This window comes from Larus michahellis, chromosome 1, assembly GCF_964199755.1.
Source record: "Larus michahellis chromosome 1, bLarMic1.1, whole genome shotgun sequence".
NCBI lineage: Eukaryota > Metazoa > Chordata > Aves > Charadriiformes > Laridae > Larus > Larus michahellis.
Genome location: NC_133896.1, coordinates 82,942,409 through 82,966,700, shown reverse-complemented (window position 1 = coordinate 82,966,700; position 24,292 = coordinate 82,942,409). Strand labels below are relative to the sequence as shown.

At 44.4% G+C, this 24,292-nt stretch overlaps 2 protein-coding genes across 2 annotated transcripts; one reads left to right on the top strand and one right to left on the bottom strand.

Moving 5' to 3' along the window:
- Positions 1–368: 368 nt before the first annotated feature.
- LOC141737598 (olfactory receptor 10R2-like) lies at positions 369–1,303 on the top strand. The gene is given in 4 exon segments (XM_074572542.1): positions 369–738; positions 741–768; positions 770–956; positions 959–1,303. Coding segments are annotated over 4 exon segments (930 nt in total).
- A 4,054-nt stretch (positions 1,304–5,357) lies between these two features.
- On the bottom strand, positions 5,358–6,149 carry LOC141737597 (uncharacterized). Its single transcript, XM_074572540.1, has 2 exons — positions 6,130–6,149; positions 5,358–6,087 (listed from the first exon to the last, which is right to left on the bottom strand). Exons 1-2 carry the CDS (start codon positions 6,147–6,149, stop codon positions 5,358–5,360), a joined length of 750 nt encoding a protein of 249 aa, XP_074428641.1.
- Between the last annotated feature and the right edge of the window lie 18,143 nt (positions 6,150–24,292).

Below are 24,292 nucleotides of genomic sequence, written 5' to 3'. Positions count from 1 at the left end.
TACGAGCTTTTGAAGAGTGAACCATAGAAAGAAATGGCTCCCGTGTTGAAAGGCTTGCTGGGTTTCCTACCATTTCACCTCATACTGAAGGAACAGCAAAGAAATGCTTTATTGCACTGCATTCAGTAATATTCCTAACCTGAAGGGAGAGCTTGCAAAGAAGCAGGGAACTTGAAAGGAAACAAAGTTCTCTTGCTTCCTGTTATTATTTCTTCATTGTAGAAATACTGCCCATTTCTGCCAGAGGACTACTCCGTGCTGTTACATTGTGCTTTGGGGATTATGAAGGGGAAGCGGTTTTGTTACTTCTCTCACCATTCATGTCAGATTTCTTTTTGTCTGTGATCTCTTTCTAGATCAGAAGCTTTATGATGAATGAAAGCAAAGTGATGGAGTTCATCTTGATTGGATTTTCAGAGTTTCCAGAATTGCAGATTCCATTATTTGTCTTTTTTTTCCTGACATACCTGGCCACCCTCACTGGAAATATTCTGCTAATGACAATCATCAGGCTTCATCGTCATCTTCACGTCCCTATGTATTTTTTCCTTTCCATTCTCTCTTTTTCAGAAACTTGCTACACATTGGCTGTCATTCCCAAGATGCTGGTAAATCTAATAACAGAGGAAAAGGTCATTTCTTTCACTGGATGTGCTGTTCAGATGTTTTTCTTCATTGGCTTTGGAGGCACTAACTGTATGCTTCTAACAGCAATGGGGTATGACCGCTGTGTGGCTATAAACCTTTACATTACAAAGTCCTCATGAGCGACAGTCTGTAGTCACCTAGTGGCCTTTGCAGCGGTGACTGGCTTCACCTTGTCCTTGATAGTTACCTACTTTATATTCACATTGCCTTTCTGTGGAGGGAAGGAAATTAATCACTTCTTCTGTGACATGACTCCTGTCATTCAGGCAGTTTGCACAGAAAATAATGGAATTGAGACAGTAATTTTTGGTTTTTTTGTATTGTGGTGGTGTTTGGCTCATTCTTGTTGATTCTTCTCTCGTACCTTTTGATCTTCAACACCATCTTCAAGATCCCCTCCACTGAGGGGAAACATAAAGCCTTTTCCACCTGTGCCTCCCATCTCACTGTGGTTTTTGTGCACTTTGGGTGTGCCTCCATCATTTATTTGAGGCCCAAATCCACCTATTCCCTACAGGAGGACACTCTGATTTCTGTCACTTACACTGTGGTGACTCCCTTGCTGAACCCCATGGTTTATAGCCTGAGGAACAAGGGTGTGCACTTGGCCTTTCGGAAAGGCCTGGGGAAAAAATTGTGCACATGGATGAGGTGAAGGAAGCTTCTTCAAGTGCTGCTGTGAATGGGCTCTCCCCTTAGGTAGATGGCTGCTTTCGTACTTTGGCACCGAAAAAGGAGGGTATCCCTCAATTTGGAATAATGCTGTGTGTCAACCCGGGTAATCTTATGATAATCTGTAACAGGACAAATTGCATTACTAAAAGCTGAGCTGCAGCCACCACTCACTGCCAGCTTTGAGCCGGTAAGAGAGCTGAAAAGACCATTGAGATATACTGAAGAGTAAAGGGTTAGCATGGTACCTACAACGTTTGAATACTTGAGTCTGTAAGAGAGCTGCACAGCATTTATTATCCCTTTTTGTCCCCACATTGGCTTTCACTTCAGAGCCAGAGATAATTTCTGCACACACAGTCTCATAGAAGAGGTCAAACTGGAAGGGACCTCTGGGGGTCACCTGGCCCAGCACCCTATTTCTGAAGCAGGGTTATTTGTTTCCTCATTTTCTACCACCCGGTAGAGGGAGGAAGAAGAATAGTCTTGTCTTTACGGCCGACAGGTGTCGAGCTGTTCAATGAAGTACGAAGTCTCCTTCAGCCCAGCTGATGATGGCCTCTCCTCTGGGAGCAAAGCTCCTGGATTTTCATCAGACCTATGGCACAGCATGCCCCTGGGCCCCTGAGCTGGTGACTGTTAGCTCCATGTCCATTTATGCTCCATTGAAGCCAAGACTGTCAGAGAGCACATCTGAGCTTGTGACTCTTCTCCTCTTGGCCATTTGGTGTGAGACAGAGGAACACCTTGTTCATCTGGAGTGCACCAGTTCTCTGGACACAGGGAAACAGCCTTCTGCTCTATGTCGGTAAGGGACAGTCAATAAACCTGAACCACAGCCAGAGAAGGGGACAACAGCGACTGTGATTTACTCTTGCTATTGCGACTTGTGCCCATTGTCTCAGTGGGAGAGAGACAAAGCTGTTGTCAAGTCCAGCCAGGGAGTACATCTGTTTCTGATTCTGATTCTGATTCTACCCTGTCGAAAGCACCTGCCCTGGTTACGCCACCCAGCAAAACACCGTCATACCTAACGGTTGGCCCGGCTGCGCACAGCCATAGTAGAGTGTGAGGGAGCAGTACATATGTGCAGGATGGGGATCCAACATCTTGCTCTGGGGCTGGGTCTTTTTCTGCTCATGCCTGTGGCTTACTTCCAGTTCCCTCCCTCAAGTCCTTCCTCCCTGGCCAGATTTCGCAAGATGAGAAGCAAACACCGAGTCACTCATTGCCCATCTAAGTACCTCTTTCCCATGTTTAACGCAGGTTGATTTTGAAATTATCTTAAGCTTAAGGCCTCCTGAGCTTAAGTCCTTGACAATATGTCTCCCTTTGGCCGCTGCTAGATTCCCCTGGACTCCCCGTGGCTGACCCAAGCCAAGCGCACAAGATGGGTATGCCTCTTTCCAGACCTTCCTTCAAATCACAGGACGTGATTGCCATCACAGGCCAGGACTGCAGCAGCTCCCCCTGTCATGGTTCAACAATGGCCAGGTCCACAAGGACACCTAAGCATCTCAATTGCAGCTAATGTTTGGTATGCTGTACAATCAGGTGCTTTTTCCTCACCTCCACATCCTCACAGTCAATTGTGGTTTTCTCAGCAGCAAGCTCTGTTAGTTTTGGGCCTTGGGGACAACCCCTGGGGTTTGGGGTGGGATTTCAGAGTGTGTATGCGACAGGAATCACTTCATCCCTGAGACGGCAAGGGAAGCAGAGCTGAGGAGCACAACAGGAAAGGGAGGAGCAGGAGAAAATGGCTCTTCCAGGGAGCAGCCATAGACGGAGAAGTGGATGGAAGAAGAGAGGAGGAAATGGCTGAGAAGGGAACTGAACCTGACCTAAGTAAAGGGTGAAATCACAACTTTTGGGCAACAAGTGCTACAGCAGCAGCGGTGGCTGTGCCGAACTCCCACGAAGGCGATACGCTGCCAGAGCCTGAACAGAGCGTGTGTGTCTCATGGCCCTACTCAGTACTCTGGATAACGGAGCCAGGGGGCCCAGGCTCTGCCAGCCCCAACGGCACAGGGGAGGGTCGCATGACGCCCGGAGAGGAGCTGCATGAGGCGTCATTAAGGAGTCAGCATTTAATGATAACAAGTCTGATGGGGCTTCTGCAAGTGGGATGGGTGATTCCCAGTGCCGTTGTTGTGCTGCGACACAGGCCACGGTGGGGCTTGTTAAAAGTTAGTTGTTCTTCTTCTGCAAAGCATTTACATGTCTGCTGGCGACAATGATAGGGGCTGGCCGCGCAGAGCCCCCAGACAATGCATGGCGAAGCCTCCAGGGCTGTGAGCAAAGCCAACACAACAACAGACCGTTCCTCCCCAAGACAAGGACAGATGATGACCTCTGCTTCTGTTACTGTGGTTGGGGTTGCTAAACTGCAATCAGGATCAAGACACAAGGATCACCCGTTTTGAAAGACCAGAACTGCCCCATTTCATATCTTTAGTCAGGAAAGGTGTAACACACAGGGCTCTTCCCGGTCACTGCCTCTGACTCTTCCTCTTCTTCCTCTGTCTTGCCCCAGCAAACACGGCACCTTGTCTTTCTCAGCTTTCCCATGTTGCCCCTGATAATTCTCTCCAGAGTGCCAGGATCCCCTTTTGTCCAAAACATTGAATCTGCAACTCTGAGCCATTGCTGACTCCTGCCCCTCTCTGCGCTCACTTCCTTCCTTCCTTTGCATCCATTTTCTCTCCTTTCGCGTGCCTTGAAGGCTCTGGAAATGCCCGATGCTACTTCCAGCAGGTCTGGACGTGTCCCCTCTGAGTCCCTCTGCTCTACCAAAGCCGCCTGTGCCCACGTCCCCTGTTCACAGCAAATTCCTGCTCCTTAGGGCTCTCCTGCAGTGCCCCACAGAGCGGAAACCACCCCTCTGATTGTGAGATGCCTGCTGCCTCCCGTCACCCCCACCCATGAGAAAGAGCGCTGTTCTTCTCACGTCACGTGCAGTGGGGACCAAGTTGTGATTAAACAAACGTGGAATATGGTTCCTTTTCTAGACAGAAATTCTAGTGCAGTTGTTTAACACACTTCAGTAGGGGTCAACCTCTACCCTGTAGTGTTTGCTCTACCCTTTCTCATGCCAGGTTCTCTTGCGCCACACACCTCAACACCAGGAAAGGGGAGAACCAAAACACTGTGAAAGACTTTATATTTGGCTTATTTTCAGATTTGCAGGTCCAGGGTGCTTTGTTTTAACCTTTGCTTGCCCTAATATGCTGAATAAATTTTAAATCTCCGAGCATTGCAGCAGGTGACTTTGTGGCATTTGGAGCACCGATTATTAGTCAGGAATAACTGCTTGTTTTATAAATTCCCCATCGTACCAGTATTTCTATATGTGTCATTTGCATCAGCAACCAGCAGCTCGTGGTGTCACTGACATCATTTCCCAGGATTCTTAGAGATGCGTCTATACACTACGTTTTGTCTCTGAGGCTTAAAGATGGATGTCCCTCTCCCCTTGTCTCCACTGGAAACCACTCCTGGAATGTGTTAGTAGAACAAGATTGAAATTCCTGCCCTCCCCACCAAGGAAGGGCAGACGTGGCTGGACCGTGGGGCACGTACTGTCTCTCCCATATTCCCTCTTGGAACAGCGCAAAGAAGGACATGAAGGTCCCTTTGCTCTTCCAGGAACATTCATCCGCACCATTCCTCACAGCCTGTGCCCATCCTTTGCGGGGCAGATCCCTCCTTCCCATCTCAGCCCCTTTCAGGCCATCGCAAACCCGAGCCAGGTGCTGCCCGTCGGGGCCAGTTGCCCTCCAGGCAGGCTGCTGCCCTCCTTCTCAGCAAGGGCTGTGCTACAGCCTGCCTTTGCAGAGCTTTCTGCCTGCGTCCAGCTGCTTGCCTTCGGCCAGCTGGGAGACGCTAGTCCAACACACAGCACAAAAGGCCCCATGTCCCACACGGCATCGCAAAAGCTTTTATTGCGCCTGTAGACCGTAGAGCTGGATTTGGCAAGAGCCTTGCACGTGTCGCAGCCCTTGCCTTGCCGGTGTGGGGCAAGAGCTTCTGCTTTCTTCTCAGTTGACAGCAGCAGTGGCACGGGCCGGTGCAGCCCTTTGCCTGGGGCATCTCTTCTTACTCTTGGTCGTGTTCTTCTTGGAGGGCGAGGCCACGCGCGGGCTTTGGGGGGCAGCCCTGCGGCGGCGCCTGGGCACTGCAGCTCCTCGCGGGAGCTGCTTGAGCCCAGCGCACTTCTGCAGCGCCATCTGCAAGTGCGATGGAGAGATGCGCTTCTGCTTGCTCTTCTTGCAAATCATGCCAGCCACGTCCATGACCTCGTGCGTCACGCACTGCAGCACCGCAGCCAGGTAGACGGGGGCCCTGGCTCCAAAGCGCTCAGCAAAGAGGCCTCTGCGCAGCTGCCTGTCGACGCGGCTCACGGGGAAGAGCAGCCCGGCCCGGGAGGAGCGGGAGGAGCGGCTCTTTCTGGCCTTTGCTTCGCTGCCTCCGGAGGGGCCCCCAGAACATGTCGCTGGGAGCTCCCTCTCCTGCTCAGGCCCCGTGCAGACCTCCTCTGCCCCGAACATGCTGCTCGCAGCTTGCTCCCGCAGGTCTCTCCACGCCGCGCCTTCCCGTGCCCTGCCTGCCTTGCCCGCCTGCCCTGGCTTTCCTCGCAGGCCCCGGCTGCTGGTTCCTGTCTCCGGGCTCGGGTGCCTGCGCTGGGCCAAGCCTTGTCCTGGCAGGGCGTCCCCACCTGCTCGGGCCTTGGATCTCCCGGGCAGCAGCGGGTGCGAGGGCTCCTCTCGCCTGGCGGGCACCAATAGGAAAGCACTTCCTCTGTGACCTCACCTCTCTGCTAGTGACATCATGCCCGCTGGCTCCGCCCCTCGTGGCTGAGCTCAGGCAGCAGCTCTGCTCCTCGGCTCCGCTCCCCTTTTCCATGGCAGAGGCTTTCCCAGCGCTTGGCGGGGGGGAGGCCGCTACGAGGCCCAGCGCTCTCCTCTCCTCTGCCTCCTCCTCCCTGCCTCCCTGCCCCGCCACACCTCTCCCTGCAGCCCTGGCCTCTCCCCTCCACCCCCAGCCCACGTTGCCGCTCTTAGGGACAGGACCTCCTTCCTCCTGGCAGGGCATGCCAGCGACACGGGCTGCCCAGACATGGGTCCCATCGCGTGTTGATTAGCTCCATGGGTGGAGACTCCACAACCTCTCTGTGCAATGCCCCCGAGCCTTCTCCTCTCTGGGCTGAACAGCCCCAGCTCTCTCAGCTCTTCCCTGCAACGAAAGCCCATGTTTTCCCGGGATGCCTTCTTAGTCTTCCAATGCCTCCTTCCCTTCTTCTTCCCCTTGCCTCTCCTCCCCTGTCGGGCAGGGCAGGGTGGAGAGTGAGCCAGCCAGAAGGAATCCCAAACCAGCCCCGACGCCTGCTGTGGTTTACAAAAACACAGGTACCTGGGGTGTGACTGCCTTGGGCAGGTGTGTCTGGGCAAGGCTGCGGAGGAGAAATGCCTTGAGAACATCTCAAGGACTGCAGAATATTCCTGTCTGCAGCGCTGTGTCCCCTCTACTGCACCCCAGAGGCAATGCAGGCAATGTGCTTTGCCTGGATTTGTATCCTGAGGTGTCTTCAAGTGCCTTCCATCAAGATAAATGTCTTTCAAACATCCACTTTTCATTTCTGCACATTGGGCCTCCTGGGCTTTTTGTAGCGGGATGGGTAGGGTTTCAGATGGCACCGAGGCGTCATTTTTTCCTTTTTCCTGCTGTTTTTTTTTTACTAAAAGTTCATTCCAACATACCATTTAGGTACTTTGGATGTGCACTCCCTCCTCACATTGCCCAAAGTGGTTTCACACTTTCAACTCATATAGTAAAGCCAGGTCTTCCCCGTGGCCCCATCTTCCTCCCACGTTTGTTCAAATGTTCCACTGTTTGCTCTTGCTCTCCTTGATTCGGGGACAACTTTGTTAGCGTATGTGGCAGCCTGATGAGATGCAGAGGCTGTGCCTGTCCAAGGGTGGCAGCTGGACTTGCTTTCCTTTTTTCCAGGCTAGCACTTGCAGAAGTGTGGAGGAGATAAATCATGCTGCTTCGTAGGAGAGCAATATCTCATGGAGCCAGAGCTGTGCCTTTTTCTGGTGTTCTGGGAATAGTTGTGGAGTCTTGGAACCACTCTCTGGGATGACGGAAAGATGAATATCCTCCGTGCATGAGGTCATTTTGTAAATAGAGTGCTTTCCAATGCCTGTACCACTAGAAGGAATGCTCTCCATTTTATATTTGGCTTCTGGCATTAATAGTAAATTCTTGTTGCTTTCCCATTTCCCCAGATTTCTTACCATTCTTACCTATCTGATTTTTAATGGCTCAGTCTGTCTTAGCCGTCACAGTTCCAAATTCCTATCTATGATCCCTGCTTCCTTTGTGGCATTGTTTCTTATATGTAATCCACAAATTGAGGCTCCTGTTAGTCATGATCTTCAAGAATATAATGAAAATATCTGGGTGTCAGTATTTTACAAATCTACTGGATTCTGTTTTCCCAGCTTTCTTTAGCATATTGGAAAGTAGAAATCTACCTTTAACATTAATATCCAATATTCCCAATGTCATATGATTCAAACAGCTTGGTTAAAATACTTATGAAGCCACAACAGAAATTACAATTGAATCCTTGAGCTGTTCTCCTCATAACGGTCACCTGTCTAATAAAGATATCACTAATTTCTAGGTTTTGGGAAGATAATGGTCTGCAATATAGCTTTTGCCCCAGCTCTCATGGAACTGAGTCCATTTGTTTGTTAAAAAGTAGCTTCTTCAGGGTAAGTAGAAAGCACGATACGGAGACGGTGCTGATTCTCCATATATGGAGGCTGGGGCCCAACCACCCAGTCTGGGAGAGTGAAATGCCTTCAAATCTGGGGCACAAGAATTAAGATTTGCCATTTTACTAATCACTCTGAAAAAAAAAAAAGCCTTAAAAATCTGCTTGCAGAGACCTCACAGGAGGAGAGCATTAACGGTGTTCTGAAATATGAACAGGATGACGGCACCCACAGCAATGCGTTTGAGGAAGAAACCTTGTCACAGTTCATGCTTGCAAAGCACCGTTACCTTTTTGTGGCGAAATGACAGGAGGAAACAGCTTCAAATTGCTCCAGGGGAGGATTAGATCAGATATTAGGAAAAAATTCTTCACCAAAACGGTTGCCAAGCATTGGCTCCCCAGGGAAGTGGACGAGTCACCACCCCTGGAGGTATTTAAAGGACATGTAGACATGGTGCTTAGTGGGCATCTTACTGTTAGTTTAGCGGTGGGACTCGATGATTTTAAGGGCCTTTTCCGACCCAAATATATTCTATGATTCTGTGACCAGAAGGTGGCAGCAGATCAACACTGACACTCTCCAGGATCCCTCCGTTCCCTTTACGAGATTCCCGGTTGTTTTGCTGTGCCACAAAGGCAAACTAATTAAGAATTGCTAAGTACAGGATGCGTTTTTAAGTTTAAAATCCTGCTGGTTTAATTGCTACGTCACAAAACGTGTATTTTCTAGTAAATACGACTTTTCAAGTACGTTGCTTGCAGGTCCTCTATATGTGAGCTTTCTATAGTCGACATCCAAAGCAATGAAAAGCTATCCACATGTACCCTATGTATTTTTTGGAGGCAAATACTGCATTAAACTGCGGATCGTTGTAACAGAAATCTTGAGTTTGGAATGAATGGCATCTGAATGGAAATATGTATGAAGAGGCATTTGAATAAAGAACGGAAAAAGAGATACAGACATGGCATGCCTGAATTGGTGCAGAAAGTTGTTATTCAAATAACTAGAGAACAAGGACTGCAGCAATTTAAAGCCATATAGATAAGGTGACAAAAAGCTGAAAATTAGCCTTGCAGCCATAAAATACTCAAGTAGGAAAATAAAGAACACTAAGACTCAGCAATTTTTCCTCAGACTTGCAAAGGGCAAGAGAGGATAGTCAGAAAAAAGATCCCAGTAAATATCTACTCACGGAAGATGCAAAAGGTACAACAAAAATTCAGTGAATAATAATTAATAATGACTGCCCATCAAGAAGACCCTCGAGACACATGATGAGAACTTAGCAGTTGCTGACAGCACTTTTCTATGGCACTATTATTCCTTCCTACATTACTTGGAAAAACATGCATTGTCACTTGTGTATATGAGAGAAGAAGTGAAATCCTTGGCAGAAGGAGCATGAGTGAAATCAGTTTTGCTTAAAATAAAAATCACCTTCCCCTTCCAGAAGGATTCACGTAGATAACATAGCTTTTTTTTTTTTTTTCCCACAAGTAGGAAACTAGGAACAAAGCATAAAAATTTAAAGCACAACTTTTACCCCATAAGTTTCTCCCATTTTCTTTGATTTTTCCATTTTATCCTACACACTACAAGGAATTCCATTTTAAAAAACTACTCGCTGATATGCACATTTATAAATTAAAATTTGCCTGGAAGACAACTGAGGATAACCTAGTGCTTCCATCTTCAGTCTCTTCATTTTACCTGTTCTTTATGTCTTTATGCCTCAGTGCCCAAAATTCCATGCACCAGAAAGGTTCAAAAAGATATGAAGTCAAGGAAAACCAAATGTAAATAACAGGAAAAAATCTCCTAAAAGCAAAGATTTACTCGACTGTGCAATCATCTTCTGTGTGAAAATAGTGCAACACCCATTTTAATGGCATTGCAAAGTATTGAATACCGTAGTAGAATAAATTCCCTGGTCTAGTCCAGCTGTGAGGGAAGAAAGGGAAGGACACCAGATAATATGGTGCATTTTGTTGTTAGTTTCTAAAATTTTTTCTGTCTGAGAGAAAACATGGCCTCAGACTGTGTGTTGCCTTCCTCCTACATAGAGCTACGCAGATCATATGTCTAATAGTTCAGTGGACAAAATGTAGATCCTGCCATAGGATCATGGTATCATCCCACCAAAACATCAAGTCACCTGGAACTGGTTGTTACATTTAAGTTTTTCCACCCCTGGAAACAGTTATTATTTGACCTGTACTGTTTTTTATTTTGTTTTATTTAAACTCAAGATTTCAAATAATTCTGGCTTGTATAAAACATGCACTATCATGCACATATATGTACATATGTGGCTTTTTTTTTTTTTTTTTTCAGATGAAAATGAAAAGAGCAGCATCAAAGCCCAGAATCAGCCTCTGAAATTCAGGGGCAATGTGTCTTGGTCACCTTTCCAAAGTACTCAACCCACAGTAATACTGCAAGACAGGCCCATTTGATTTGACTGCGGCACCCAAGTGCCCCTGATGCTCCTTCCAGTTCAGCTCAGACTGCAAACCCAGCCTACATCATTGGCAGCACTCAGTGTTTGACTGCCAAGAGAGGCCTGGAGCAATCCAGGGCAGGACAAGCCCAGGTCTGCCTCAACACTTCCTGAGAGCAGCTGCTTCAGGTGGGGGCAGCACATGCATTTCCCCAGACAAGATTTTCACAATTACATTCAGAAAGCTAGACACCAAGGGCAGGCAGTTTCTGGAATACTGAAATGACTGAGAAGCACACCACCAATTTCAAAGAAATCCATGTCACTTACAAATGTCCTCGCTAAAAGTCTGCCAGAATCTTAAGACCGAGACAGTTGCTAGATAATTGCCATATATGCTTATTTACCTCTTTAAATGAATGGTCAGATTTTCAAATAGGAAGAATACCCAGAGCTTGGGAAAGTTGGAAAACCGTCATTTCCTTTTGTCTTAGGGGCAGGGGAGGAAGGGAGAAAGTCAATAAAGGTAGACAAAAGTCATATTAATGAACTTTTCCATCCACTTAGCATGAAGACAGCAACTCCAGTTAGTCTGATTTCAAAAAGCGCCTGGCACATGCTGCTCCCGCAAGTCGGATTAGTGTTCTTGCAGTAACTTGTTCCTGGGATAAAAACGTGCAGTCTCTGTCATCAGGATAATCTTTTCATCGCAAAGGATGAGCAAAAGAAAAAAAGGTTTATTAGCCTATTTTTCTAGTTGTAGCAGACAAATAGTCCCTCATCTCTTCAACTTTGTTATGTCCTTCCTCCTCCAGTCAGATTTTGACATTGTTTCAGAAACTGATACCAATTTGTGCTATTGGCCAAGAGGACATCTGAAACTTCTTACATTGAAATTTTCTAAGAAACAGTGGTCTTCTAATTAATCTCACGTGGTCCAGAGTAGCTCCAAGGAAACAGAAAGGTTTTTGAGCCTCTATTTCTGCTACATCCTTCACTTCCATGCATGAACAGATGATTTTCCTTAAAACTAGCTATTGTCAGAATGGTGTTTGTACGCACAAAAAGTTAGGATGTGCTGGATAAGTGTTGCTGATGAGCATGGCTCACAGAAATACCAGCCTGCATCTAACACTGCCTGAACAAGACTAGTTTGACTGCAGAATGCCTTCAGAAGAGCAGCCCATAATCATCAGGCTTGAGAATCTAGAAGCTAACTGAAATGCAAATTTTTCTTACATCTTAGCTCCCAACTTCAAATCATGTTGTGACTCAGTTCCGTCAGTCACTTAGGGAGGATTTAATATCACTAGGATCAAAATATACTAGCACAAGAAGTATCACATTTGCGAGCCTGGTACAGGCACCCTGTTTTTCCATTTTCTGGATTTCGGCAATTATTCAAACTCAAAGACTGGACGACTGGAAGTCCCTTCCAGCCCATATGATTCTATGATTCTATGTTTCTATGGTTCTGTCAAAAAAGGAGATTGCCATTTATTTTAAATTTAATACAGTGCACATTTTCAGAAGGATTAAAAGCACATGAAATGACAAAACTACTGGACCCACATCTTACGCCCTGCAGATCACGCTAATTTAGAGCCAGTAGCTGAATATTGGAGCTCCTAAACTTGAGAATCACATATTTCCAGCTGCACTTCTCCTGCCATGTAAACACAAGCGCAGATCAGACTACAAGCTCTGGACAGTAAGTGTTATTCAGGCTTCAATCTGGATCCTTCCAAAGGGCAAGCAGCAGAACGGTGGAACAGCCTTCTTTGTTGGATGCTAGTGCTTTACTGCAGTGACAAAGGCAACTCATAGAATCATAGAATAGTTTGCGTTGGAAGGAACCTTAAAGGCCATCTAGCCCAACCTCCCCTGCAACGAGCAATCTTCAATCTTCAACTAGCACCTTGCAATCTTCAACTAGATCAGATTTCTCAGAGCCCCGTCCAACCTGAACTTGTATGTTTCCAGGGACAGGACATCTACCACTTCTCTGGTCAACCTGTTCCAGTGTTTCACCACCCTCATTGTAAAAGATTTCTTCCTTCTATTTAGTCTAAATCTACCATCTCTTAGTTTAAAACCATTACCCCTTGCCCTATCACAACAGCCCTGCTAAAAAGCTTGTCCCTGTCTTTCTTATAAGCCTCCTTTAAGTGCAGAAAGGCGACAATAAGGTCTCCCTGGAGCCTTCTCTTCTCCAGGCTGAACAACTACTCTCTCAGCCTTTCTTCATAGGAGAGGTGCTCCAGCCTTCTAATCATTTTTGTGGCCCTCCTCTGGACCTGCTCCAACAGGTCCATGTCTTTCCTGTGCTGAGGGCTCCAGAGCTGGACACAGTACTCCACGTGGGGTCTCACCAGAGTGGAGCAGAGGGGAAGAATCACCTCCCTCAACCTGCTGGCCATGCTTCTTTTGATGCAGCCGGGGGTACAGTTAGCCTTCTGGGCTGCGAGTGCACATTGTCAGCTCATGTCCAGCTTTTCATCCACCAACACCCCCAAGTCATTCTTGGCAGGGCTGCTCTCAATCACTTTATCCCCCAGCCTGTATGGATACTGGGGGTTGCTCCGACCCACACGCAGGACCTTGCAGTTGGCCTTTTTGAACCTCATAGGTTGACCTGGGTTTGTCCAGGTCCCTGTGTATGACTCAGATGATTGCTGTTGCACATTTCAAAGCAATCAAGTATGCCCAATGCAGAAAAAACCAAACCTGTCAGTGTCACAGGTGTTGAAATGTATAGAGCAGATCTACAACCAGCAGAAGCAGACAGCACAGAGCAGATCTCTTTCACTTTTTTATAGAATGCTAACAGTTTTATATAACTGTCTATTTTAATTATAATTTAAAACAGGAGAGAGAATTGCAAACACAGCACCGGATCAATGAGCTGCGTATTTGAAAAGCGTACTTCCTTTCCACCAATATCACAGCACTCAGCAGGTGGCCTATACCCCTGCTGCAGTTACTCTCTCGTTCACAGATCCTTACATAAGGATCCTTCCCTGAATAAACACGAAACACCAAAAAATGTTTCTTGCTTTTTCATCCAACTCTTCATGCAAGAGAAAACTTCAAAAATACTGCCAGCAGACCACAAAGTCCTACAGCGTAAGAAAATAACAAGTAGAGACAAGGTTGCATGAAAGGGTGGCAGAAGGAAAATAAAATGTGATGTTGAGGAGTCCTCATCGCGCATTAGAGCTCTGTATGAAAAAACAGAGCAAAGTGCATCCCAGTGAACTTTACCACTCAAGCATCATTATTAGATAAAAAGAGTGATTTTTCACTCTGTAAAGTTTTAATGCTGAGGGTTGGTCTTCTTTTCTGCTCAGGGAAACACCTACAAGGCAACTCCCCAACCTACTAAGAAGCACTGGGCTCAGACTACTTGGAGATTGCCCTGCTGACGTTTGCTTGTGTGTCTCAGAGGACAATGCAACAGTCCGGCAATAATGCAGCGCATTAAGTGCTGTCTGGTACGGCTTATTTTCTGAACACAAATTCAGCAGGAACAATTTCCCATGTTCCTCATACCTTTCAATTCCGTTTTAGAGAGACACTAAGGCAATTACTTCTGATTCTATTTAAAGCCTAGCTTGTCTGAAGCTGCAGGTGAAAAAAGAGCTCAACCGATGCCACATGTTGAAAAGAGATACAGTGACTTGGTGTATAAACATCAGAGCTCAGCTAACCAACATGCAACTTCTCCTTCTCCAGCAAGAGGAAGAGATCAAACTCTAGAATACAGCTTGGTATCATCAAGTTCCTTGGCAACCATCTTTGCAGCATCTTTTTGCTGCATGTGAAGTGAATTACAGATGCAGCTTTTACCCAAAACACACTCCCTGAGACATCTGTTGCCCCATACCTGCTCCAGCCTGCTGACAGGTGATGTGCCTAGGGTCATCCTGCCAACGTGCCGCTGTTCCCTCTCCACTGTCTCCTCAGTACACTTCCCTGTCCCTCTCCTTATCAGCCATTGCCTGCAGCATTTGTCAGTATTTGACCTACTCTATTTGACACAGGAACATCTATCCAGTGACAGTTTTGCATTTAGGTTCCTTTTGGTTACTGATTGCTTGTCAGTGCGCCTCGCACCACACCCATGGCCACCACTCCCGATTCCCGGCAGTCCCAGTATAGCTGGGGACGTCATTTGAAGAGCTGTGCGTGATTGCTCCTTAATTACTGGGTAATCATACACAGATTATGAAAACTGTAATCATTGTTTATAATAATGCTATTCCTGCACATCTTGTAAGGGTGGTTTGGCACTGTTGTCCAAGAGACGCAGGGGAAGATCCTACGGCTGCAGCATCATCTCCATACCACCTCTGCTTTGGACTGTGGTTGGAGGGCCTCATTCCCCTCTGTACAGGAGAGTCCTGAGTTATGTGTCAGGACTGTTCTTGTGTTCCCTCAGGAACTGCTATTTTTATTTCCTCCTATGCAGCCTGAACAAGAGTAAGAAGGCTGAAACACAACAGGGTAATCCAGGATTATAATGAATATACATCTGGCGTTCACAGTAGCATGAGGAAACCACATAGCCACTGACTGGTGTCACTGCAGTGACAAAGGTTTATTCTTTCAGTTTCAGGATGTTCTTTTACTGTCTGACTGTTGCCAGAGGGGCTCTGAATTCAGTAGTCTCCTCATCCACAGCAGCACCAGTCCCCAGGCAAACTAGTTGTAGACTGGAAGGTGACACAGCCTAGTTCTAGGGATCTTCAGATTTTCCTTCAGTTGTTGGTGGCCCAGAGCATTTGCTTCCAGCACTGATCAAACTGTGTTCACTCCTTCAAAAGACAGATGATTTGTTCCTGTCAGATTCAGGCAAACCGAAAATTAGAGCAATCACTAACCTAACAAAGTGAAGGATTTGGGTGTTGTTTATATAATTAAAAGCACTTCTGCTGAAAATAAAGATACATACAATAAAATGCAGGCTTGGGCCACACCTAGACTTATTCTCTTATTCTATCTATTGCTGCAAATGTCTTTCTGAGGTGTTTCTCCGGTACAAAAAAGCAAATCTCCTTCTTAGTGGTAAGCTGCCTCTAAAGACATAGCTTTCAGCCTAAGGCCTCCTTATAGAATCATAGAGTGGTTAGAGCTGGAAGGGCCCTTAAAGAGTTCCAACCCCCCACTGTGGGCAGGGATGGAAGGGACACCTCCCACTACAGCAGGTTGCTTAAAGCCCCGTCCAACCTGGCCTTGGACACTTCCGGGGCTGAGGTATATGTTCAGTTATGCAGTTACATGTGAGGCTCTCTAGGAACACTGAATTCAAATTATATTTCAAAGCATTTCTTTGCTAATTTAAGGAACCTTTTTTTCTTTTTTTGCATTGTGGCCTTATTTTTAGCAACTCAGCAGCTAGGAGAGCTAATAAATTCCTAAGATTTATAGTAGTGAATATAGAGAGATCGGGACACTAGTGTTTTTGCTGATCTTCTTTTGCTCTTAGGAAAGGACTTGGAATTGTAAGTTCACACAGAAGTAGTTTTCAAATAATATAACATGCTTTTAAGCTCTGTTCATGTCTTCAACATCCTTCAAGATCTACACAGAGCACTCCCATGAACACAAATGGCATCAACAGCCTCCCTGTTTTTTAGCTCCTTGGCTGAGCAGGATAGAGGTCCACTAATGTGAAATATACGTGCATTGTATTTGTACAATGGGGATCCCATCATCAGTTGGGCTCTTGCAAACCAAAATATTACCAGGTCAGGTAAAACAGATAGACAATGCTTTCTATGGCCTGAATGTGCTATAGATAAAATTCCAAAATTACCTTTGGGACTTAAAATTCACATTTAATCCAGTTCTGGCCTTTGGTTGCAGATCTCACCAGCTGAAAGTAGCTTCTTTTTCTTGTAAGAGTGAAAACATCCAGTTTCCAGTATCAGATGAGTTTCATTGTTGGGCTGCTGTTGTTACCTAGTCAAGGGAGCTACTCATATAGTTCTGCTCTGCTGTCATGAATCTGCTGTGGTGCAGCCCAGTGCTTCTCTAACATCGGGTCCCAACTACAAGCTGACTGAGAAGGAACATTCTGGTAATTAAAGCAAGGAAATAGGAATCTGCTTTACACTTTACATTTGACACATTTTGATCAAGATCTAGACTCTTGACTGCACTTTATTTCACCTTTCCAGTCTATAGGTTGAGACAACAAAATTAGGATGACCCATATTGTACTTTGGAACTTCCATGTCTTACCTAAGCCTTTCCCACTGAGGTCATTGTTGGTCACTAGCCCACAAGCAGACTGCAGAGCTCAAATTGCTCAGTATGAACTGCAGGTTTTCAGGTTAGTAACAAGAAAGAGTGACTCCACTGAGAGATGTAAATATATTCCTCCAATTGCTGCAGAGAAAACTAACCTTCCTGAATATCAAATATCATGCTCCCATATTCCCTGCTGTAACCGAAGAACATTCAAAAGGAGACAACAGAGACAGTATCTCTATTGCTAAATGCATCTTCTTTAAGGAGGGATCTCTGATAAAACCGTGTGATGCTAAACATCCGGTGTCCACCAACTTAAGGCTCTAGAACAGATTGGAGTGGCTGAATTGCACAGTGTCAGGCCAAGGTCTCCTCTGTAAATGCAGAAGTAACACAAGGGCTTTGCTGCAGTCCACAAGGTTAAATGTCACTTGTCCTGAGGTGCATAATGGAGGCATGTGGGGGTGACTGTAGGTGCAAAGCCTACTGACAAAGCAAAAAGGGTACCTATCATATTCTGGTCCAACCCATCGTGATTATCAGTAGTGCCATGCCATGAATTCCCTGCCATGTACTAGTTGCCTGTCATGAATCATCAAGTAGTTCCCCGCCATGAATTATCTCCAGAACTGTACTTAGGTTTCTTCCTGGAAGGAACAGGTTGGTTCATTCCAAAATAGTTCCCTGTGGTCAATCAACCTCCATGCAGGGTGGACAAACTAATAGCCAGGTCATGGGAGCCAAGTGGTCTAACAGTGCAGTTAATACCCAGAAGGTGAGGTGTTAGCTGAAGGGACAAGGGATGACCATGTGGCAGTGGTGCTGCGTGAAGGTACACAGGGGTGGAAAGGTCGTAAAACCCTCCCAGGGTTTTATAGCACCTAAGGTGTTTCTCCTGGAAGATGCAAATTCTTCAAGGGAATGAGCTGTGTGGTCATCCCACTTGTTGGCAAAAGTGACATGGACAGACAAAGTGATTTGAGCTGCAGAGTCTTTGGTCCCTGGTCCCTGCAAGAATGACTGGCTCTTTAGGCCGAATGGGGAAGGTTGCAAAAGCCGTTTTTTGGCTGCCTGAAGAGTCACTCTTCAAGGCTTCTCCAGCTTCCTGTTACTTACAGATTAGATCACTGAGTGATGCCCCTTGCAAAATTACAGTGGGTACCACAGCAGGTGCATGTGGCTACCGCAGTTGTTTCATATCACCAAGAATAAGTTTTCAGCAGCCTCTAAGTCTTTGTTAGACAAAATAACACACCCGAAAAATGTATTGTACTAAGTGGAAGTCTTGGAATTGCAAGGCATCTGATGGAGCCATTACTCATGCATTGCTCAAAAGACTGGGAAATCCAGGCCTTAAAGTGCAAAGAGGGATGACATCACTTTATATGGTGTCTCATGTCTTTAAGCTACCGATACTCCTGAATCACTGGAAGCCCAGACAACCATATTAACTAGTTCTCAGCTTATCCATGAGATCATCTAGTCTTTGTAGTGTTTTCAATTAGAAGTTTCATGATCAAGATGACTTGTTACCTGCATGTGGTAGTCCACTTGTCTTTATGATTGTTTGGTAGTGGTTCACTGGACTATGCAACTGGGGAGCCGTTGCTCTTAGGCATCTCTTCCGACTCGATTCTAGCTGATGCTATAGTGAGCAGTGGGAATCTTTCCTGGCTCATGGACTAACTATAACTTCAACCTTAGCGTACCTTGTGAAATGGAACATATCTTTATTGGCAGGGATCATCCCAGAGCAGGAAAAGCAACAATGTTTTTAGGTCTCAAGCCTAGTTTTCCTGTGTTTGTAAAATATACCATTGACTTACAGAGTTTGAATTTTTCCAAGAAGGCAAAATCAAGGGGATCCCATGAAATGGGAGATTGTTGTGTGGGCTGGTGTAGGGGTTGGTGTAATGTTCTCTTTTTTTAAAAAAAAAACCTAGTATGAAACCCAAATGAACTCCTTTAACCATTGGGACTGGGAAGTTATTTAGAATCTGAATCTGGAGGGAACTGATTATGATTCATTTTATTTGTAATAGAATCCAAAATTTGAGATGCTGACATTTCAAACAGGAAGCTCTCAAATCTGTTTACTTGTTTTAATTCAATTACTGTTTGCCTTTTTTAAAGCCCTGTGCATCAGTCTGCCTATCTCCACCTAAAGTAGCAGAACAGTGTGAGTAAGGGAACAAGGAAAATAATGAAGACAGGAAAAGTTTTCTGCTGAAGAGAAAATTATTTTTACCCTTTAAAAGGCTCTCTGACACAAGTTTTCGTCCATTGTGATCAAGTGAAATACATGTTCGTGGTCCCTTAAGACAAAGGTCTGTAATAACCAAATCTTAAATTAAATCAGTATGTCATTGGTTCCAGAATTTAAGCTAATTCAGAATGGCAGCAATATAGTTACTGCATCAGAATCACATTGTCCATAGATTGTTGGGTATTTTATTTTTTGACAAATTAAATTTTGATATCAAATGGGTCATTTAAATACAGTATATGTAATGCTTATTAGATCAACTAAAGCAATAGGGAAAGGTAGTTATTTTTTTTACTGCTCTTCTTGACCTTATCTTCTGTCCTTCTCATGATGTGTCCCCTTAGTTTCTCTGACAGGCTTCAAATTCCTGTTGTTTTTGAAGAAAGATCGATTACTAGTTTTGATTGCCTTTGTTAGTCTTTTTAGAATATTTTTTTCGTCTGCCTTGCTATGTTTACGTCCTATTTTCATCATTTAGACACAGCAGGGGTTTTTCAAGGATGTCTATATAAGTTATGCTTTCTTGATCAAGAAAAATGGATGATATTTCAAGTGTCTCATGCCATATGAGGTTGTAATACTTAATTTTTCATAGGCAGGGCTAATATATATTCCAGAAAGATGATGTTGACAGCATACTAGTTAGTTTACTATCAGTCTATCTGTAACAAAGATCTTGCAACGACTGAACAGTGTGCTGTTTATTCTTCTCCATATTAGTGTTACAATGCTTATTACCTGATCTTTATTATTAGAGAAAGTGAGCAATATCAGAAAAATATTCCGTTCAACATTAAATGATACAGCATGCTCTACTAACCACACTATGAGCTGCCTGTTGCCAGCAAACATTATGAGAAATACCACCACTTGCAAACCTAAAAGCTTGCAGATGGGGATATGCCTTGGAAGAGTGGAAGGCTGTGGAGGCAAATTCATCCAAAGTATCTAAATTCTGAGACATATACAATACTATTCAGACATATGTTAGCTTCTTAAAACAAAATGTTTTGTCAGAGTGGGTTTCATAAATGTGTTGTGGAGAAGCATTTCTCAGATTACGATAGAATTTCCTGAGAAAATCACAGTCTAACAAATAGCCTGGGACTATTGATGAGGGCATTTGCGTAAGTGAAATGGAAGGTGAGGCTCTGGCTCCATATCTACCTGTTTTAAAGAAAGAAATTGGACAATAAAACAGGTATTGTAGTGTGGGGTGGATTGTTTGTAGCTCATCTCAAGTGAAGTCATGACTTAGAAAGTACTCTCAGTCCTTAAGTGTTATGCAAATATAAAGTGGAGACATAGAAGAGAAACAAGTAATTATGTATTACTCATTGTTCTGGAAAATCCAAGGCTTCACTGCTGAAAGCTGTTCATATTTCCACTGAACTTCCTGCTATTTCTCTGACACAAAGGAAAACAGGCATGACTTAGATCTGTATTGACAGAGAATTTGAGTGTCTTAACTACACTTTCAGACTATGCAGTGTTCTGCATTGCAAACAGATATTCCTTGATGTTCTTATTTTCTAATTTGTGACTGTATCTGGTGTCTAGATTCTGCACATACAGCTATACTGGGCATTTTGGGACAGAGTAGGGACATCTGAGGTGCTCTACACAAGCTCTACACAAGGGGTATCAGAGACGGGCTAGTCACAACCTCATAAAATTCTCTGTTGTGAGTGCAGTGTACATGCAAAACACTGAACTTAACTGCTCCCAGAAAGTGAGTGGGATCAGTGTTACTCGGAAGACTCTACTTTGCCCTGTCATGTATCTGTGTTCAGTGTAAAAAGAAGTAGAGGACGGGTGCATCTGACGTGATAAAATGGATTGGCAAATTCAGCTTTATTTGAAAGAAAACTGACTTGTAAAAAACGTGTTTCCAAAGCAACTGTAACAATCATCCCCTCTGACACATCTACAGAAAGAATGGAGAAAAAAAAAATGGTATGTGTATATAAAGTTTCTTCTTAAAAGAGTGCAAATGCAGTAACTTTCTGAAGTCGTGACTGAATGAGTTGAAGACATGTTGATTCTCTGCTGTCCAAAGACCATGCAACATGACTTTACTTTGAAAACTAAGTTTACGTGTGATACTTAAGTCTGTATTTACATTGTTTTGGTCTTGAAGTGCATTTGGCACTGTTCCTCATTTCATCAATTTTCTAGCCAAACTGTGATCTCCAATTACATCTTTCCTTACGCCAGTACAAAGCAGTGCCAGTCTAAAGTCAACAGATTGGTTTATATGACATCCAGTATCAAGGTATCTTCTGTTGTCTGTCTTGTAATGCCTGCTTAGTGTGACGTTCATTGTCTCCCCCATGTTAAATCTTGATCTTTGTGCTTTCAGATGATTAGTGTCCCCCTGGTCCTAGCTTCTTAATCAGACAACCCAAAATTTCTTTTTCCCCTCCTACCAGAGACAACTGGAATAATTTCCCCATTGCACTGTCGCCTTCTTAAGAATTATCCCTGGTAGTAGTGATGTGCATAAAGATCTCAGCTTACATTTTTATCACAACATTGCTGCAATACAAAGAGGTCCTCTGGGATCAATAATTTCACTGAAGTAATGAATTCAATAGCTTGTTTCCAGAGAAACATATGCTTTTTAATTGATCTGATCATAATGTCTTCTAAGATTTCAGGTTTTCAAATGCCTTATTTTTTTCTTTTTCATGTCTGTGTATCAACAAGAAAGCCCTCTTACCTTCATGCTAATGTCATGCTGCACTTAAATAAAGGATCAGCTTGTGGAGCAATTCCAGGGCCCTGGAAGTGATTGATACTTCCTTCTCCCTCCTTAGTTCTTTTTTGCCTTTTACTTAGTACCTGCTTGAAGTAAGAAATGGGGTCTGGGGCATTTCAAAGCTGCAAAGACACACAGGTCTGTGACATATTCTTAGCTGTCTTCTGCCCTCATTACAACTAACACAGCAGCTTTCTTCATAATGTGACCGCCCTGTTTGCACACCACCCACCTGCCACGCAGCATTGTCACTTTAATGTCAGGTCATTCTGGGAAGCTTTGTGCAATATTTCTCACTAGCAACTCACTGGGAATAGACAGTAGCTCCAGCAGCACCTAGGGCATTTTTCTTTGTGTCCTAACTTGGTCATCAGAAAGCTTCTGGGAAAGATGGGTAGGTAACCTGGTTAAGCATGGGTAGTTTAAAGTATTGCCTGTGCTGATGGAAAGAATAATCCCTGTACTGCTGAATCATTAGCAAGAATGTATTATATCATGAGAAGGAAAATTGATAGAATCCGTCTTTCAACAGTCGCACATCCATTTGTACCACGTCACTATAATAGTCCTCATTTCCTTCTCCTACCCCTTACCACTGAGATAACTTCAGGCTCACTCTGTATTGTCTAACACCTTTTCCAGTGTCCCTAGCCCTCTTTCATGTCCCTAATTGCTCCTAGAGTATACTCAGCTTCCTCTTCACCTGTTTGGCTGAGGAAGAGGAAGGGAAATTGCCTGTTACTTCCCCTAAGTTGCAGTTACACACATGTTGATTGGTTACCTTATTTTCTTTGTGCGTTGTTTTTTTTTTCTTTCCCTACGTAGAAGTGTGAATGCAGTTCCCCACTACTGTAGATTATTTAGTTTCCTGTGTTCAGGCTATATTACCAAAAGCGTAACTAACACGCCAAGGAAATTGATTCTTCCCATATATTCAGCAGTTGTGAGATGACAGATGAAGTTCTGTCTCCAGATTTGGCTGCCGAGTACAAGAAAGGCACTGACAGACTGGAAGGAGTCCAGTGGAAGGTCACTGAGATGGTCAGTGGCCGGAACAAACATACAGAAAGAAATTGAGAAAATCTCATTTGTTCAGCCTGGAGAAACAGAGGCTAAGAAGGGACATAATTGCAATCTTCCACTACATAAAGGAGGACTATAGAGAAGACAGAGACAGATTCTTCTCATGGGTGCACAGTGAAAGGACAAGAACCAATGGACAGAAGTTATAGTATGGGAAATTCTGATTTAAGGAAAAAAAATTCAAAACATGGCTGCTTAAGCATGGGAGCATATGCCCAGAGATGAGGTGGCCCCTCCATCATTGAAAATACTCAAAACATGACTGGAAAAGCTTTGAAGCTAACCATGCTTAAAAGGAGAGATTGGACCACCTAATGTCAGGAGGTCCATTTGTATCTAAACTATTTTATGATTCTGTATCTTGATTATTCTGAAGCTTCTTCTCACTCAGATTTACTTAAAATTCTCCAGCAATCTTACAAGTTATTTGATAAGGGGAGAAGGGATGGGGGGAAAAAGCAGACTGACAGACAGATGAACCAATGATAGTAACGCTGTATGATTCCTTTCCCTATAGATATACTTGTCCTGACCGCTGCCAAAAATCATAGACAGGTAGCCAACACCATTTCTTGCCGAATGTTACTGTGTGCAATAGGAAATCCAGAGTACAATTAGGAGTTTCATTCTGTGCCATACTGAATGCAGATGTAGTCTAACGCTGTACTATTACTGCCACAGCCCCTGTGCAGATATACAATAGCACTGTGTTATGATTACTTCTGGTTTGTGAGATGTATCTATGGGACACATTCACAGAACAAGGAAATACTTAAGCAGTGGCAAATACTAAGAGGCTGAAACATTAAGGAACCTTCAGCCAATGACACAATAATCAGAGAGGTAAGCTTCAATAAAACATTTGAATGGGCAGGAACCGGTTTGGCTTGCAATACCTCACAAAGCTATGTGAAATATGAGAGCTTTCCTAAGGTATTGTTTGAGAGTTCAAGGAGTGTGAGAACAGACAGGAGAGAGGAAGATGAACCTATGCAAATTTTATGTAGATATCTTTTGTTAGAATATGATTGAAGCCATGGAGGAGGAGCACCTTCTCAGGCCAGTTTAAAAGCCAGGAGACTAAGCTGTCCACTTGAGATCAGTCTCTCTTTTACCTCTTCACGGACAGAGATGTTGTCAAGGATTCTTCTAAGTATTCTGACCTTGAACTGGATTGCCACAGCGTCTTCTGAACCGTAAGAGATCATACATTCTATGGTTTTATGACAAAATATTTTATTATATTTCCCACCAGTTAATTTCTTCTGGGACATTGCTGCATAATAAACTGAATATTTGAGACCTAGGTTCTGAAATGTGTCTGAAATGGAAGTAGATGACATTGAAGGATGATTTGAAATGGTGCTCTCCATCATAAA

Excerpts from the sequence above, each read along its gene's own strand:
- LOC141737597 (XM_074572540.1), bottom strand. The coding sequence starts at position 6,149 with ATGATGTCACTAGCAGAGAG. Across the intron at positions 6,088-6,129 it reads ATGATGTCACTAGCAGAGAG|GCGAGAGGAGCCCTCGCACC; the intron begins GTGAGGTCACAG and ends GGTGCCCGCCAG.